This window comes from Dendropsophus ebraccatus, chromosome 3 (assembly GCF_027789765.1).
Source record: "Dendropsophus ebraccatus isolate aDenEbr1 chromosome 3, aDenEbr1.pat, whole genome shotgun sequence".
Lineage (NCBI taxonomy): Eukaryota > Metazoa > Chordata > Amphibia > Anura > Hylidae > Dendropsophus > Dendropsophus ebraccatus.
The window spans coordinates 98,428,648-98,444,279 of NC_091456.1; the positions used below are offsets into that span (position 1 = coordinate 98,428,648).

The following is a 15,632-nucleotide window of genomic DNA, read 5'->3' on the forward strand; positions in this document are numbered from 1 at the left end:
AACTTCAAATCTAGGGAGATGCAAAATTTAAGAAATTTTGGAGTTTTACACAAAGAAAGGGTTAATGTATCGCCCCAAATTTACTATTAAAATGAAGTACATTTTGTCAGGAGCAACAAAATCTCAGAATCACTTGGATAATTTTAAGTTATTAGCTCATAAAACGTGGTCAAAAATACGTCTCAATTAGAGATGAGCAAACCGGGTTTGGGTTCGAGTCCATCCAAACCCGAGCGTTCGGCATTTCATTAGCGGTGGCTGCTGAACTTGGATAAAGCTCTAAGGTTGTCTGGAAAACATGGATACAGCCAATGACTATATCTATGATTTCCACATAGCCTTAGGGCTTTATCCAACTTCAGCAGCCACCGCTAATCAAATGCCGAAAGTTCGGCTTCGGATGGACTCGAGCATGCTCCAGGTTCGCTCATCTCTAGTCTCAATCCTTAAACTGACTGGAAAGTTAAGGGGTTAAAGAGTAAAAGGCCTCTGTGCAAGTGTGTCTAGGCTCATTGCCATTCATACAGCACACAAAACTGCAGTTTAAATTACAGATAGAAGCACATCACTATTTTTTTAGGCACACTTAAAACATGCCTCTCACACACTGGACACATGCTAATAAATGGCATTAATATTGTGGACATATGCCACACGCACACCCAGGGCCGCCATCAGGAATTTCGGGGCCCCATACAACCAAAGTGTCTGGGCCCCCCACATTAATAAAAAAAAAATTGTGTGTTCGACCCACGCCTTGCTGGGAGGTATAATTTGGTTCAGATCAATTCTAGAGAACTGGCTCATATACCCCATTTTTCCCAGTGGCTTAAAATGTAACCTCTGTTATACAGTTATAAAATTGTAGAAACTAAATGTGAACAAGGTGCAATTTAAATGTCACCATACAGACACTTACTTGTATAGCTGCCTCTTGTGCTCTGTATGAAGTGCATTATATTCACCCCTGCAACGTACAATTTATAGCGTGTCTACAAGCCCAGCGGGGCTCATTATGATGGAGACTAAAACTTATACAAGAGTGGGGTAGGGGTTCCCCTGTATTCAGAATGCTGTTGAGTACTAGGCAATGCCCCGTTTGGAGTTATTGAATTTCGAGGGTCTGGGGGGCTGTTTGATTTGTATATGTTCACCAATATCCCCCCCCCCCCCCCCCCCGGTATGCTCACTAACATAGAATATGTTGATAAGGCTAATATAATGAGGCTGTTCCATGTTAGTGAGCATATACAAATCACCCCCCCCCCAGGCAGACTAGTTTAGCTCACCCAAGCCAGTGATAGCGAATACATGGCGGTGAGAACGCTTTCTAGGAGATCCTGTTTGTGCAGCAGAGGTGTCTTTATCCTGCTCTGCATAGACCCCCAAAATAAATAATCCCAGACGGGGCATTGCCTAGCACTCAACAGCATTCTGAATACAGGGGAACCCCTACCCCACTCTTGTATAAGTTTTAGTCTCCATCATAATGAGCCCCGCTGGGCTTGTAGACACGCTATAAATTGTACGTTGCAAGGGTGAATATAATGCACTGCATACAGAGCACAAGAGACAGCTATACAAGTAAGTGTCTATTTGAATTGCACCTTGTTCACATTTAGGTTCTACAATTTTATAACTGTATAACAGAGGTTACATTTTAAGCCACTGGGGAAAATGGGATATATGAGCCAGTTCTCTAGAATTGATCTCACACACAGACACCAGCACACATGTATACAGACACCAGCACACATGTATACAGACACCAGCACACATGTATATACACATACATACACCAGCACACATGTATACAGACACCAGCACACATATATACAGACACCAGCACACATGTATACACACATACAGACACCAGCACACATGTATACAGACACCAGCACACCAGGGCACGATGAAGTTTGAACTTCTGCAACCTGGAGAAATCACCTGATATCACCTGCAGTCCTATGTAACACCACATAACAGTGGTATCTCTGAGTACAGATAATGTAGTAGATTTCACCTGCAGTCATATGTAACAGCACAGATAACACAGAGATATCTCTGAGTATAGATCATGTAGTAGATGTCACCTGCAGTCCTATGTAACAGCACAGATAACACAGTGATATCCCTCTGAGTACAGATAATGTAGTAGTCACCTGCAGTCCTATGTAACAGCACAGATAACACAGTGATATCTCTGAGTACAGATAATGTAGATGTCACCTGCAGTCCTATGTAACACCACAGATAACACAGTGATATCTCTGAGTACAGATAATGTAGTAGCTGTCACCTGCAGTCCTATGTAACACCACAGATAACACAGCGATATCTCTGAGTACAGATAATGTAGTAGTCACCTGCAGTCCTATGTAACACAACAGATAACACAGTGATATCTCTGAGTACAGATAATGTAGATGTCACCTGCAGTCCTATGTAACAGCACAGATAACACAGTGATATCTCTGAGTACAGATAATGTAGATGTCACCTGCAGTCCTATGTAACACCACATATAACACAGTGATATCTCTGAGTACAGATAATGTAGTAGCTGTCACCTCGGGGCGCCCCTACTAAATAATGTTCTACAAAATAAGAAAAGTGTCATACAGTGACTCACAGGTGACGTCTTCTTTGATCTGAGGAGTCACTTTCCCTTTTCCTCTCCATCCTCCATGATGATTTCTTCCAGATATGTTTCATCTCTTCAGAACCTGCGAGACAAACAATTTAGGCTCCGCACATTTCTAGCAGCTTCCTTTCCTTTCTCCCCCCTGTAGGCTCCCATAGTAACTGCGCTGTTTGGTGTTATGTGCAGTAAAGCGAGTAGGAATGTGGGATGCCCCCTGTATGTAGGATCCCCTGCTGTGCCCCCTGTATGTAGGATTCCCTGCTGTGCCCCCATGAGCTAATAATGCCCCTATAGGTGGCCCCCATATACTAATAATGCCCCCAGAGGTGCCCCCATGAACTAATAATGCCCCCAGAGGTACCCCCATGAGCTAATAATGCCCCCAGAGGTGCCCCCATGAACTAATAATGTCCCCAGAGGTGGCCCCCATGAACTAATAATGCCCCTAGAGGTACCCCCATACACTAATAATGCCCCCAGAGATGCCCCCATGAGTTAATAATGCCCCCAGAGGTGCCCCCATGAACTAATAATGCCCCCAGAGGTGCCCCCATATACTAATAATGCCCCCAGAGGTGCCCCTATGAGCTAATAATGCCCCCAGAGGTGCCCCCATATACTAATAATGCCCCCAGAGGTGCCCCCATATACTAATAATGCCCCCAGAGGTGCCCCATGAGCTAATAATGCCCCCAGAGGTGCCCCCATGAACTAATAATGCCCCCAGAGGTGCCCCCATATACTAATAATGCCCCCAGAGGTGCCCCCATGAACTAATAATGCCCGCAGAGGCACCCCCATGAACTAATAATGCCCCCAGAGGTGCCCCCATATACTAATAATGCCCCCGGAGGTGCCCCCATGAACTAATAATGCCCCCAGAGGTGCCCCCATGAACTAATAATGCCCCCAGAGGTGCCCCCATACACTAATAATGCCCCCAGAGGTGCCCCCATGAACTAATATTGCCCCCAGAGGCGCCCCCATGAACTAATAATGCCCCCAGAGGTGCCCCCATATACTAATAATGCCCCCGGAGGTGCCCCCATGAACTAATAATGCCCCCAGAGGTGCCCCCATGAACTAATAATCCCCCCAGAGGTGCCCCCATACACTAATAATGCCCCCAGAGGTGCCCCCATATACTAATAATGCCCCCAGAGGTGCCCCCATACACTAATAATGCCCCCAGAGGTGCCCCCATACACTAATAATGCCCCCAGAAGTGCCCCCATATACTAATAATGCCCCCAGAGGTGCCCCCCATGAGCTAATAATGCCCCCAGAGGTGCCCCCATACACTAATAATGCCCCCAGAGGTGCCCCCATACATTAATAATGCCCCTAGAGGTGCCCCCATATACTAATAATGCCCCCAGAGGTGCCCCCCATGAGCTAATAATGCCCCCAGAGGTGCCCCTAATAAAACAAACATCCTACTCACCTAATCCGCGCTGTGTGGCTGCAGGCAGCAGCTCTTCCTCCTCTTCGGGCTCCATCTTGCGAGCCGCAGGGACGGGACTTCCGGCAGGCGTGATGACGTCACATGATCACGCCTGCCGGAGAGGTCACGTCCCGGCGTCCCATAGGCTGCTGGTATGAAGTGGCGGCAGCCTATGGGAGGGAATACAGGAGTAGGACGCTGACAGGTCCTGCTCCTGTATTCTGATCGCTTTAATGTTCCGCCCGCTCAATGTGCGGGCGGAACATCAAAGCGATCAGTGCATCCCGAGAAGCTGCGCGGCCGCAGCTTCTCGGGATGCTCAAAAACAGGTGGCAAGGGGGGCCGTGCGGGCCCCCTAGCGTAGCGGACGGGGGGCGGTGGCCGGCGGGCCCGGCAGGCCCCCCCCATGTCTCTTAGGGTCCGGGCCCCATACGGCAGTACCACTTGTACTGCCCTATCGGCGGCCCTGCGCACACCATATAGATTGTATGCTACACAAATCACTCATACACTGGACACCTGACATGCCACATGCTATTAACATTCTGGATATAAACAGAATACTTACCGTCAGTATAAAGTGTTGGGGCTCTACAGAGACTCTACACTGACAGATGAAAAAAATAAATAAATCACTTCCGACCCTTTTGTTCTCTGAGAGATAAGCCACTGCCAGAGCAGTCTGGCTGCAGCTTACCCATCCTCTTAGGGAATACAGGAATGTGCCTAACATTCACACATACAGTATGTGGAGGACAGTTATTGAAGGTGTTTGCCAACCTTATGACATAGCTTGTAACCTATGCCATGGAAAAAGGTAGCATACAGTACCTTTTCAAGGAATCTAGTAGTCGCTGCATAGTAGGTGATGAAGTGGTGATCTTACTTTGGTCAGTGCAATCTTCATTCCCATCTGGAAGTTTCTTTGTGAAATAAAAAAAATATATATACATATGTTTTGAATAGAGAAAAATAAAACAGATAAAAATGTACTGGACAAGCAATTGAATTTTCAGTTTTAATATACAATTTTCCCCATCTGACATGTAACATTTTAATCGGCAATGTCTTAAGTGTCATATTGTTAAAGGGAAACTAACAGCAGGTAAGAAGCAGCTCTAGCCTGCTGTTATGTTTCCATTGCACACAGGACACTGAAAGTAAAGGTACTTTTCTTACCTTTATCCTCAGCATTATTTCTGTTAAAGGGGAACTATCAGCTTCTAAGTTGCTGATATCTCCCTATTGCGCAGGAGATGCCAAGAATGAAATTATGTCTCTTACCTTCATCCTTAGCCCTGTTCCCATGCACTCAGTCATTTACTCCACGGTCCAGTAAGACTGAAGCAATGTTAGGAGCACAGCCCCACCCCCGGCTGGACTGCCCCCTTTTAATTAAAGTCAATTGAATGTTGCTATGGGGGCGGGTCAGTGCTCCTAACAGTCTTACCGGACCATGGAGTAAACAACTAATTGCAGGGGAACAGCATCAAGGTTGAAGGTAAGAGACATACCTTCATCCTCAGTGTCTCCTGCGCAATGGGGAACTATCTGCAGGTTAGTTTTGTCTAACCTGCTGATATTTCCCCTTTAAATCTTCAGTTTAATTAATTTGTCAATTAGGAGGTTTGGTTCACTAGATGGCCACCAGCTGCCTCTGATGAATATTCACAAGAAAGGGGAGGCAGACACAGCGGATTGGTACACTTTTGGCTATAGTACTGCCCCCAGTGCACCAAACTGCCTAATTTACATATTAATTAAACTGAAGATTTAGCAAAAACGACAAGTCTTTAAATCTGCTGATAGTTTCCCTTAAAACACAAAGCTAGAAGCTTTATTAATCTCCACAACAGTCAGGACACATTCCAGGTTTTTACAAGAAAGGTGGTCTTGCATTAGAAATTAATCTTATAAAATCCCCTGTGAGAAACCCCTGTTCGGACCCCATCATTCTCAGTAATTTTCCCAGCTGTTGAACCCCAACTTGCTTGATGTTCCACAATTGTCATTACCTGTTTGTCTGTCCTATTTCTGTCAAATTCTTCCTTTATCCATTCGTTCTGTTCCATTTGCAGATGCTCTTGGAGAAGTGTATAGGCTCTCTCTTGCTCTTCCTGAGTTAAACATTGTAATTCCAAAGCATGTTTCTCCGTCTGAAGAAGCTGCAGGCTGGCTTTTAGTTCAGATAATTTCTTCTAAAAAAAAAAAAAAAATGTAAAAATTCCTCTCCCTTAGGCTAGGTTCACACAACGTCAAAAAAGGCCATTTTTATATTAAAAAAACAACGGCCGTTTTTGCTGCAATTTAACTGACTGCAATGGCAATGCATTGAAGTGATGGACATCCAATGCACACAATGCATTGAAAAACTGAAGTTTTTACCGCATTGCATTGGACGTCTGTCCTCCCATTGATTTCAATGCATTGCCATTGCAGTCAGTTAAATCGCGGCAAAACAGCCGTTTTTTAATATAAAAATGACCTTTTTTGACGTTGTGTGAACCTAGCCTTAGGCTGGCACACTGCCTTAAAACTCCTGGAAAAAACGCAAATAAAACCCCATGGCATTCTTTTTTATGTTTGCAAAAACGGCAGTAGCCAGATGTTATGATATGCCTTACAAACATGCTTTTTTGGGGGGGTAACGTTTTTCTCTCCATTGTGTTTTTTTTTTTTCAAGCTCAGTGGCAGTTTTTCTGCACTATTGCTGTGCGTATGGCATTTTTTTCCATGGCGTTATTTGTCACCTTTTATGGTCCAGCAGCTAGGTCATGTGATGGGAAAAGAAAAAAGTTAATTTATACAAAAAGTCAAAAACGCTAGAAAAAAAAAACAGAAAAAAACCCCCTAAAAAACGCATGGGGAAAAACAGACATTGGCTTTATTATGGCTTTTTTTTGGCCTGAAAAACGCCAGAAAAAGTGTGAGGGCACCCCTAATTTATGCTTCTACAATGTAAATATAAGGGCAAAAAACATCTGTTATTAACGCTTTAAGGATCAAGCCAATTTTTGCTTTTGCGCTTTCGTTTTCCCCTCCTCTTATTTAAAACCTACAGACCTACATGAGCCCTTATTTTTGTGCCACTAATTGTACTTTACAATGATAGAATTTTTTAATAAAATATGCTGCAAAACCAGGAAAAATGATTTGCGCTTTGAAATTATAATAAAAAATGCACTTTTTTAAATGGCAAAACTGACATGTTATCTATGTTCCTCAGGTCAGTACGATTACAACAATAGGCAACTTATATAACTTTTATTTTTCTTGATAGCTCTAAAAAAAATTAAAACCTTTTTAAAAAAGCAAAACAAAAACAAAACCTAAAGGTTCCTCAACTTGTTCTATCACCATCCTTATGTTGCTTTTTTTGTTTTTTTATGGGGCTATTTGAAAAGTAATTTATTGTGCCATGATCTGTACTTTCTATCTTTATCTTGCTTGTTTATATGCAACTTTTTGATCACTTTTTATTACAACTTTTTTGGATTTGATGCAAACAAAAATCCAGTAATTTTGCGCTTTGTCATGTTTTTGCACTTACACCGCTTACCGTGCATGATCAGGAATTCCATAATTTAAAAGTTCGGGCAATTGTGCACACGGCCATACCAAATTTGTTTATTTTATTTATAAAATGGAATGGGGGGATTTAAACTTTTAGGCTTGGTTCACACACAGTATTTTTGCTCAGTAGTTGGCTATGTTGACTCTACATCCAAAAAAGAGAAAAGGCGGCTGCTTTTGCTATTTAAAAAGACGTCCGTTTTTGCTGAGATTTTATTGACTAAAATGCAATGCATTGAAGTCAATTGAATGACAGACGTTCAATGCACACAATGTATTATTTAACGGACGTTGTCTATACGGACGTCAATTGCAAACAGCGGACGTTATTTTTTAGTTGTTCACACAGTTTTTTTTTATCACCGTTCCTTCACCATATTTACCATTAGATTCAATTGACTTTTCAATTAAGCCACACCCATAGGTGTGATGGGCGTCATTTTAAATGGATGCTTTGAAATTTAGTGGATGGCCGCCATTTAATGGATGTTATTTCTAAACAACCACCGTTGTTTAAAAGTATGGCTAGGTTCACACAACGTCAAAAAACAGCCATTTTTATATTAAAAAACGGTCGTTTTTGCCGCAATGTAACTGACTGCAATTGCAATGCATTGAAGTCAATGGGAGGACGAACGTCGAATGCACACAATGCATTGGAAAACGGAAGTTTTTTACCGCTGTAAAAACGTCCGTTATTCAATGCATTGTGTGCATTGGAAGTCGTTCCTCCCATTGACTTCAATGCATTACCATTCAGTTACCATACCAGGTCAGCCAAGGAAGCAGGAGCAGGTAACCCCCAGCCCCTATCATCACCCCCCCATTGGAGAGCGTATTGCATCTGCCCCTGTAAGGAAGGGGGCACTTAACCCCCTTCCTTGCTGGTGCAGTGCCAGAACAGTCTGGTCCCCAGGGGATTAAGTCCCTGGGAGCCAGACTGTAACTCCCATGCCCATGCTGAAGGTCACCCAGCTTTCCCAGCATCCTGTAAGGGTTAACCTTACAGGATGCTGGGAAAGCTGGGTTATCTCCAGCATGGGCATGGGAGTTACAGTCTGGCTCCCAGGGGGTTAACCCCTTACTTGCTGTTTGTTTTTGCTTGTGTTTTTTCTTTTTTTTTCTTCCAGATACCGGCATGCAGAGGATTACTGCGGATTCGTTTGGACTACGTCGATGACCGGCGGAGTTTAATGTTCAATAAAATGGTCAACAAGGGGTGTGGGGGTGTTTTTATTTGAATAAAAAAAATTTCTAGGTGTGTTGTATTTTCTTTCATTACTATATAAGACGGAATCCATTACTAAGTCAGGGCTTAGTGTTAGTCAGTATAAAATGGCTAACACTTACCCCCCCATTATTAGCCCAGTACCCAATGCCACCAGGGGTACTTGGAAGAGCCGGGTGCCAGTTGTCCCGGTGCGTCAAAATTGGCGCTCCTGGACTGGGCGGCAGCAGGCTGGTTTTTAACCCGGCCGGTCAGGAAAATAGGGGGGACCCTATGTGTTTTCTTTTTAATTGTTTATTTATTTAAAGAAAAAAAAAACTAATAGGATCCCTCCCCTTTTCCATAACCAGCCAGGTTAAAAACCAAACGACAGCAGCCTGGTAACACCAGGGTGGGAAGCGCCATTGGTTTAGGCCCTCCCCAGCCTAAATATTACCAGCCTGCTGCCGCCCAGTCCTGGAGAGCCAATTCTGACGCTCCGGGACTACTGGCACACGGCTCTTCCCAGTACCCCTGGTGGCATTGGGTACTGGGGTAATAATAGGGGGTTAGTGTTAGCCGTTTTATACCAGCAAACACTGGGCCCTGACTTAGTAATGGATTCCGTCTATCAGACAGCTTCCACTACTAAGTCAGTAAAGCATGGGTCTCCAAACTGCGGCCCTCCAGCTGTTGCAAAACTACATTTCCCATCATGCCTGGACAGCCAAATCCAAAGCTTTAGCTGTCCAGGCATGATGGGAGTTGTAGTTTCGCAACAGCTGGAGGGCCTCAGTTTGGAGACCCATGGTGTAAAGTAATAAAAGAAAACACAACACACCTAGACAATTTTTTTATTCAAATAAAAACACCCCCACACCCCTCGTTGACCATTTTATTGAACAGTAAAGTCTGCTGGTTACCGACGTAGTCCAAACGAATCCGACGTAATCCTCTGCGTGCAGGTATCTGAAAAAGAAAGGGAGAAGAAAATGCTCTTTACCTAGGAGGCGAACCAGGGCCAATGAGACTATTTAGAGACAATTCTGAGACTATTTAGAGACAATTCTGAGCCAAACAAATCTGCACCACAGAAAATAGACCAGGCTTATCCCTGATAGTAAATTGCACTTTAAATAGACCAGTCTATTCATGCCAAAGCAGAAATAGACTACACCTAGAAAAATCCCCTGTTGATAAATCTCCCCCATAGTTCCTAGGTCAAAAAATAAGGAAATGTAAGGGGAAAGAGGTACAGAGGGACTTAGCTCAAAAGTAGGGACTGTCCCTCCAAAAGAGAGACATTTGGAGGTATGCAATGTATTTAAAAGTCTGCTTTATTGATGCACAGGACTGCATAACGCCACGTAAAAGGGCCCTTACTATAGTAACATGAGCCCTGTACTGTGAATATTTATCACTTATCTGGCTCCTTCAAAATCTCCTTATCAGATACCTATTTATTGCAGCAAAGACTTAAAGCGACACTGTCACCCCCTATTTGCATTTTGACTGCTCTCCACAGGTGTAAAGGGTAAATGTTACAGCTTTCATTACTTATTTTATATTAACCCCTTAAGGACAGAGCCTGAAATGGCCTTAATGACAGAGACAAATTTTATGAATATGACCTGTGTCACTTTAGTCATTAATAACTTCGGGATGCTTTTACCTATCTGGCTGATTCTGAGATTGTTTTCTCGTGACATATTGTACTTTACATTTCTGGTAAATTGGAGTCGATACTCATAACAAATCTTTATGAAAAAAAACCAAATAATGTGAAAAAATGTGAAAAAATGCATTTTTCCAACTTTGAAACTTTTTTGCGTATACAGAAAGTGGTTATACCACATAAATTATATATTAAATAGCATTAGCAACATGTCTACTTTATGTTGGTGGCATTTATTAAACTATCTTTCATTTTTTTTTAGACAATAGGGAGCTTAAAACATTAGCAGCAAATTTCCAAATTTTCAGTAAAATTTCAAAATCAGATATTTTTAGGGACCTGTTCAGGTTTAAAGTGTATTTGAGGGGCCTGTATGTTAGAAAGCCCCACAAAGCACCCCATTTCAGAAACTGCACCCCCCAAACTCTGCAAAAGCATATCCAGAAAGTGTTTTAACCCTTTAGGGGAGTCACAGAAATAAAAGCTAAGTGTGTAAGGAATTTGAAAATTTTAATTTTTTTCTGTGCAGAGATTTTATTGTAATCCAATATTTTTCATAATTATAAACCTATTACCAGAGAAATGCACCCCAATAATTATTGTCCCGTTTCTGCAGTTTATAGAAATACCCCATATGTGACCCTATTACGCTATTTGACGCAACCACAAGCCTCAGATATAAGGGAGCGCCTAGTGAATTTCAACGCCTCCGTTATATTTGGTCATTTTTGACTGTACCACTTCAGGTTGGCAGAGGCTCTGGGGTGCCAAAACCTAAAAAACACCCCTAAAGGGACACCATTTAGAAAACTACACCCCTCAAAGAATGTAACAAGGGGTGCGGTGAGCATCTGGACCCCATAGGTGCTTCACAGATTTTCCGAACAATATGGCGTGAAAAAAGAAAAATTTATTTTTTACACTAAAACGTTGTTCTAGCCTTAAATTTTTCATTTTCTTAAAGGGATAAGAGGCAAAAAAAGACACAAAATGTGTAGCGCAGTTTCTCCCGAGTACGGAAATACCCCACATGTGGCGATAAATTGCCAAGGGGGCGCAGGACGAGCCTCCAAAGGGAAGGAGCGCCAATTGGCTTTTGGAAGCTGAATTTCACTGAAAAGGATTTCAAGCGCCATGTCGCATTTACAGAGCCCTCGTGCTGCCAAGACACTGGAAACCCCCCACAAGTGACCCCATTATGGAAACTACACCCCTCAAGGAATCTAACAAGGGGGGCAGTGGGCATATGGACCCCACTGGTGACGGGCACAAATGTGGAACAATGTGACGTAAAAGTAATAAATTTCTTTTTTTCACTTTCATGGCACAAATGTGCCCGTCATCAAGGGGTCCATATCCTCACTGCACCCCTTGTTAGATTCCCTGAGGGCTGCAGTTTCCAGAATGGGGTCACTTGTGGGGGGTTTCCAGTGTTTTGGCAGCACGAGGGCTCTGTAAATGCGACATGGCGTTCATCATCCATTCTAGCCAAATCCAACCTCCAAAATCCAAATGGCGCTCCTTCCCTTGGGAGGCTTGCCCTGCGCACACATGACGCTTTATGTCCACATGTGGGGTATTTACGGACTCGGGGGAAATTGCTCTACACATTTTGTTTTTTTTCCCTCTTTTAACTCCTTGTGAAAATGATAAATTCAAGGCTAAACCAACATTATAGTGTAAAAAATGTAATATTTCATTTTCACGCCACATTGTTCCACATTTGTGCCCGTCACCAGTGGGGTCCATATGCTCACTACACCCCTTGTTACATTCCCTGAGGGGTGTAGTTTCCATAATGGGGTCACTTGTGGGGGGTTTCAACTGTCTTGGCAACACAGGGGCCTTTTGAATGCAACATGGCCCCTCGAAATCCATTCCATCCAAATCCAGCCTTCAAAAACCAAATGGCGCTCCGTCCCTTCGGAGGCTTACCCTGCACCCGAATGGCACTTTATGTACACATGTGGGGTATTTCCGTACTCAGGGGAAATTGCGCTACACATTAAATGTTTTTGTTTATCTTTTAACCCCTTGTGAAAATGAAAAAATCATGACAAGATTAATGATTTAGAGTAAAAATTTTACAAAAATTACACTAAATGTTGGTCTAGCCTTGATTTTTTTCCATTTCCACAAGGGGTTAAAAAAGAAAATGAACACAAAACGTGTAGGGTAGTTTCCCCTGAGTACGAAAATACCCCACATGTGGGCATAATGTGCCATATGGGCACAGGGCAAGCCACCAAAGGGACAGAGCGCCATTTAGAGGCTGGAATGGAGGATGGAGGCCATGTCGCAATTACAAAGCTCCTGTGCTGCCAGGACAGTAGAAACCCCCCACAAGTGACTCCATTCTGGGAACTACACCCCATAAGGAATCTAAAAAGGGGTGCAGTGAGGATATGGACCCCACTGGTGACGGGCACTTACGTAGAACATGTGCCGAGAAAATAAAAAATACAATTTTTTTCACTTTCACGTCCCAAATGTGGCCGTCACCAGGGGGCCATATCCCCGCTGCCCCCCTTGTTAGATTCCTTATCGGGTGTAGTTTCCAGAATGGGGTCACTTGTGGGGGGTTTCTACTGTCCTGGCCGCACAGAGGCTTTGTAATTGCATCATGGCCTCCTCTAATGGGAATGGCGGCCATACCTACTTAGCTGGGGAAAAGGGACAATTCTAATTTATTTGGGGGTATTGGGCCAATTATTAGTTTATAAGGTTGGAAATGACAGGTGTCCATCAAACTCAACCTGTGTTGATCCAGAGGAAGGCAAAAAACCCTCGTAAGGCAGACGACAGTAGCCTCATCACAGGGAAAAAATTCCTTCCCGACTCGATAATGGCAATCAGAATAATCCCCGGATCAACGTGACCCCTGAAATAGGAATAAGGGAAGGAATTTAGATAATGTAGAACCCCAGTGACGTGTGGTACGCCTTGGAGCGATCCAGTATGCAGAGGTCGGGGTGATCAGGACAGGTGTCACACTGGAAAATGGCGTCCTTCCTGATCCCCCTGTTACCCCACACTCTGCACTTCTTCTGGGGTCTCCTGTTTTCCAGTGTGGGGGACGTCACCTGGAAAATGTTGTCCTGGTGCGATACGGGGTCCTTCATATCCAGAAGCGCTGGGTCCGCTCCATGGCTGCTAAATATTAGGGCTCTATTACTACTTCTGATATGTTCGGATCGTGCCGCAAGCTACAGGGCAGCGAGGGACCGGAAGAGGGGGTGCTGGTATAAAAGTTATCCCCGTACAGGTGGTAACCTTTATCCAGCAGTGGGAAGATCAGTTCCCGGACGATCTTCCCACTTGTTCCGAGGATGGGGGGGAGGGGGCATCTCGGGGCTGGATTCGGGTGTCCCTTCCTACATACACTCTAAGGGTACGTGCACACTGCGGAATCGCGACAGATAACCCTTCGTGCATTCCGCAGTTGGCACCCGCCGGCGGACTGATGCAGGCGCACGTCTCCGTCCGTGTCATAGACTCCATTCTATGCACGGGCGGATTCCGCTCTCCGTCCAACGTGTTTATTCTTTGGACGGACGATGGAATCCGCCCGTGCATAGAATGGAGTCTATGACACGGGTGGAGACATGCGCCCGCATCAGTCCGCCGGCGGGTGCCAGCTGCGGAATGCACAAAGGGTTATCCTTTGCCATTCCGCAGTGTGCACGTACCCTAAATCTGTAAGTGTACCCTGAGGTACGCTCACAGAGTTTGGAGAATTTCACGCCATACCGTGATCTCTTATTGGGACGGTACTGGCGGAAAAGACATGTCTGGGGGTCAGCGTACGATACACTACCCCCAGACACGTCACTGGATGATTAGGATGATGAGGATGAATGGAGGAAAGAAGGATCCCCCCATTCATCCTTACTGGCTGTTTCGGTGTCGGAGGCAATAATAACGTATGCGTCCGACACCGAAAACACCCTGGGGGCCATCTTTATATGGGGACTAGTATATGGGGTATGTAGTGGTGTAGTGTCAAACTTTATTCAATGTAGTGTGGTGTAATGTAGTGTTTTTTACGTGTTTTTTTACAGTAAGTATAAAAAAAAAACCTACGCCAACAAAGGAGTTGCTGATAAATGCCGCACTTATGTGCGGCACTTATAAGCAGACCGTGGCAGTAGAATATAGAAAAAAAACACCCTATGCCAAAAAGGAGGAGTTGCTGATTAGCAGCGCGCTTTCGTGCGATGCTAATCAACACTCAGCGGCGAAAGGGTGCGGAAAATAGAAAAAAAAAATTTGAAAAAAACAAAACAAAACTTTTTCTACATTCTGAACATCCCTGTAGTTGCTGATAAGTGTATTACACATATCAGCCGCTAGAGGGCAGCAGAGCGCAAAATATGGAAGAAGCCGACGCTGGAGCCGAAAATAGCCGAGAGAAGCCGAACGTGACGTCACGGAGGAAGCCGAAGACCCGAACGAAGACGAGGACGCCGCGAACCCGGAAGACGCCGATCAGGAGCCCGGGACAGGTGAGTAATGTACAAATACCTGCTCTGGACCCCTCGGTCACCTAGCTGAGCGGTCCAGGGCAGGTATTTACTATTTTGTGGGACTCTGATCGCCGTGCCACCGGCCCGATCGCCGTGAACGGCACGGCGATCACCATTACTTTTTACAGTAATGGCGGTCAGCACCGACCGCCATTTTTTTCCGGGTCATCGGGTCACCGATGACCCGGAAAGGTTCCGATCGCCGCTATTGGCTGATCTGAATTGATCAGCCTATAGCGGCAATCGTAAGCACGGGGGGTGTTAACCACCCCCGTGCCGTGAAGCTAAGATGGCCTGCTATGATTTATAGCAGGCCATCTTCCCCTACCGCTGTGTGCGAACACACAGCGATCGGGGAAACATCGGGCGTACCTATACGCCCGTTTGCGTTAAAGCCCACCCTGCGGGGGCGTATAGGTACGCCCGATGTCGTTAAGGGGTTAAACCTCATGGTGCTTGTCCTGGTATAAAGTTGTTTTTATCACCTGTGGATTGGTATATGTGGGCGGGGCCTCGCACCCTATGTGCCACATCGCTCCTCCCCTAGCACCACTTAGCCCCGC

The 15,632-nt window shown here is 44.7% G+C and overlaps 1 protein-coding gene across 4 annotated transcripts in view; it reads right to left on the reverse strand.

Annotated features, from left to right (window-relative positions):
- The window catches only part of USHBP1 (USH1 protein network component harmonin binding protein 1), a 77,508-nt gene that overhangs the window by 8,892 nt on the left and 52,984 nt on the right, over positions 1 to 15,632 (reverse strand). For all 4 annotated transcript variants that reach the window (XM_069962317.1, XM_069962315.1, XM_069962316.1 and 1 more), the window contains exons 11-12: positions 6,104 to 6,286; positions 4,920 to 5,011 (exon numbers count right to left, since the gene is read on the reverse strand). In XM_069962317.1, coding sequence (XP_069818418.1) covers positions 4,920 to 5,011; positions 6,104 to 6,286 — 275 coding nt within the window. The remainder of the gene's footprint in view (positions 1 to 4,919; positions 5,012 to 6,103; positions 6,287 to 15,632) is intronic.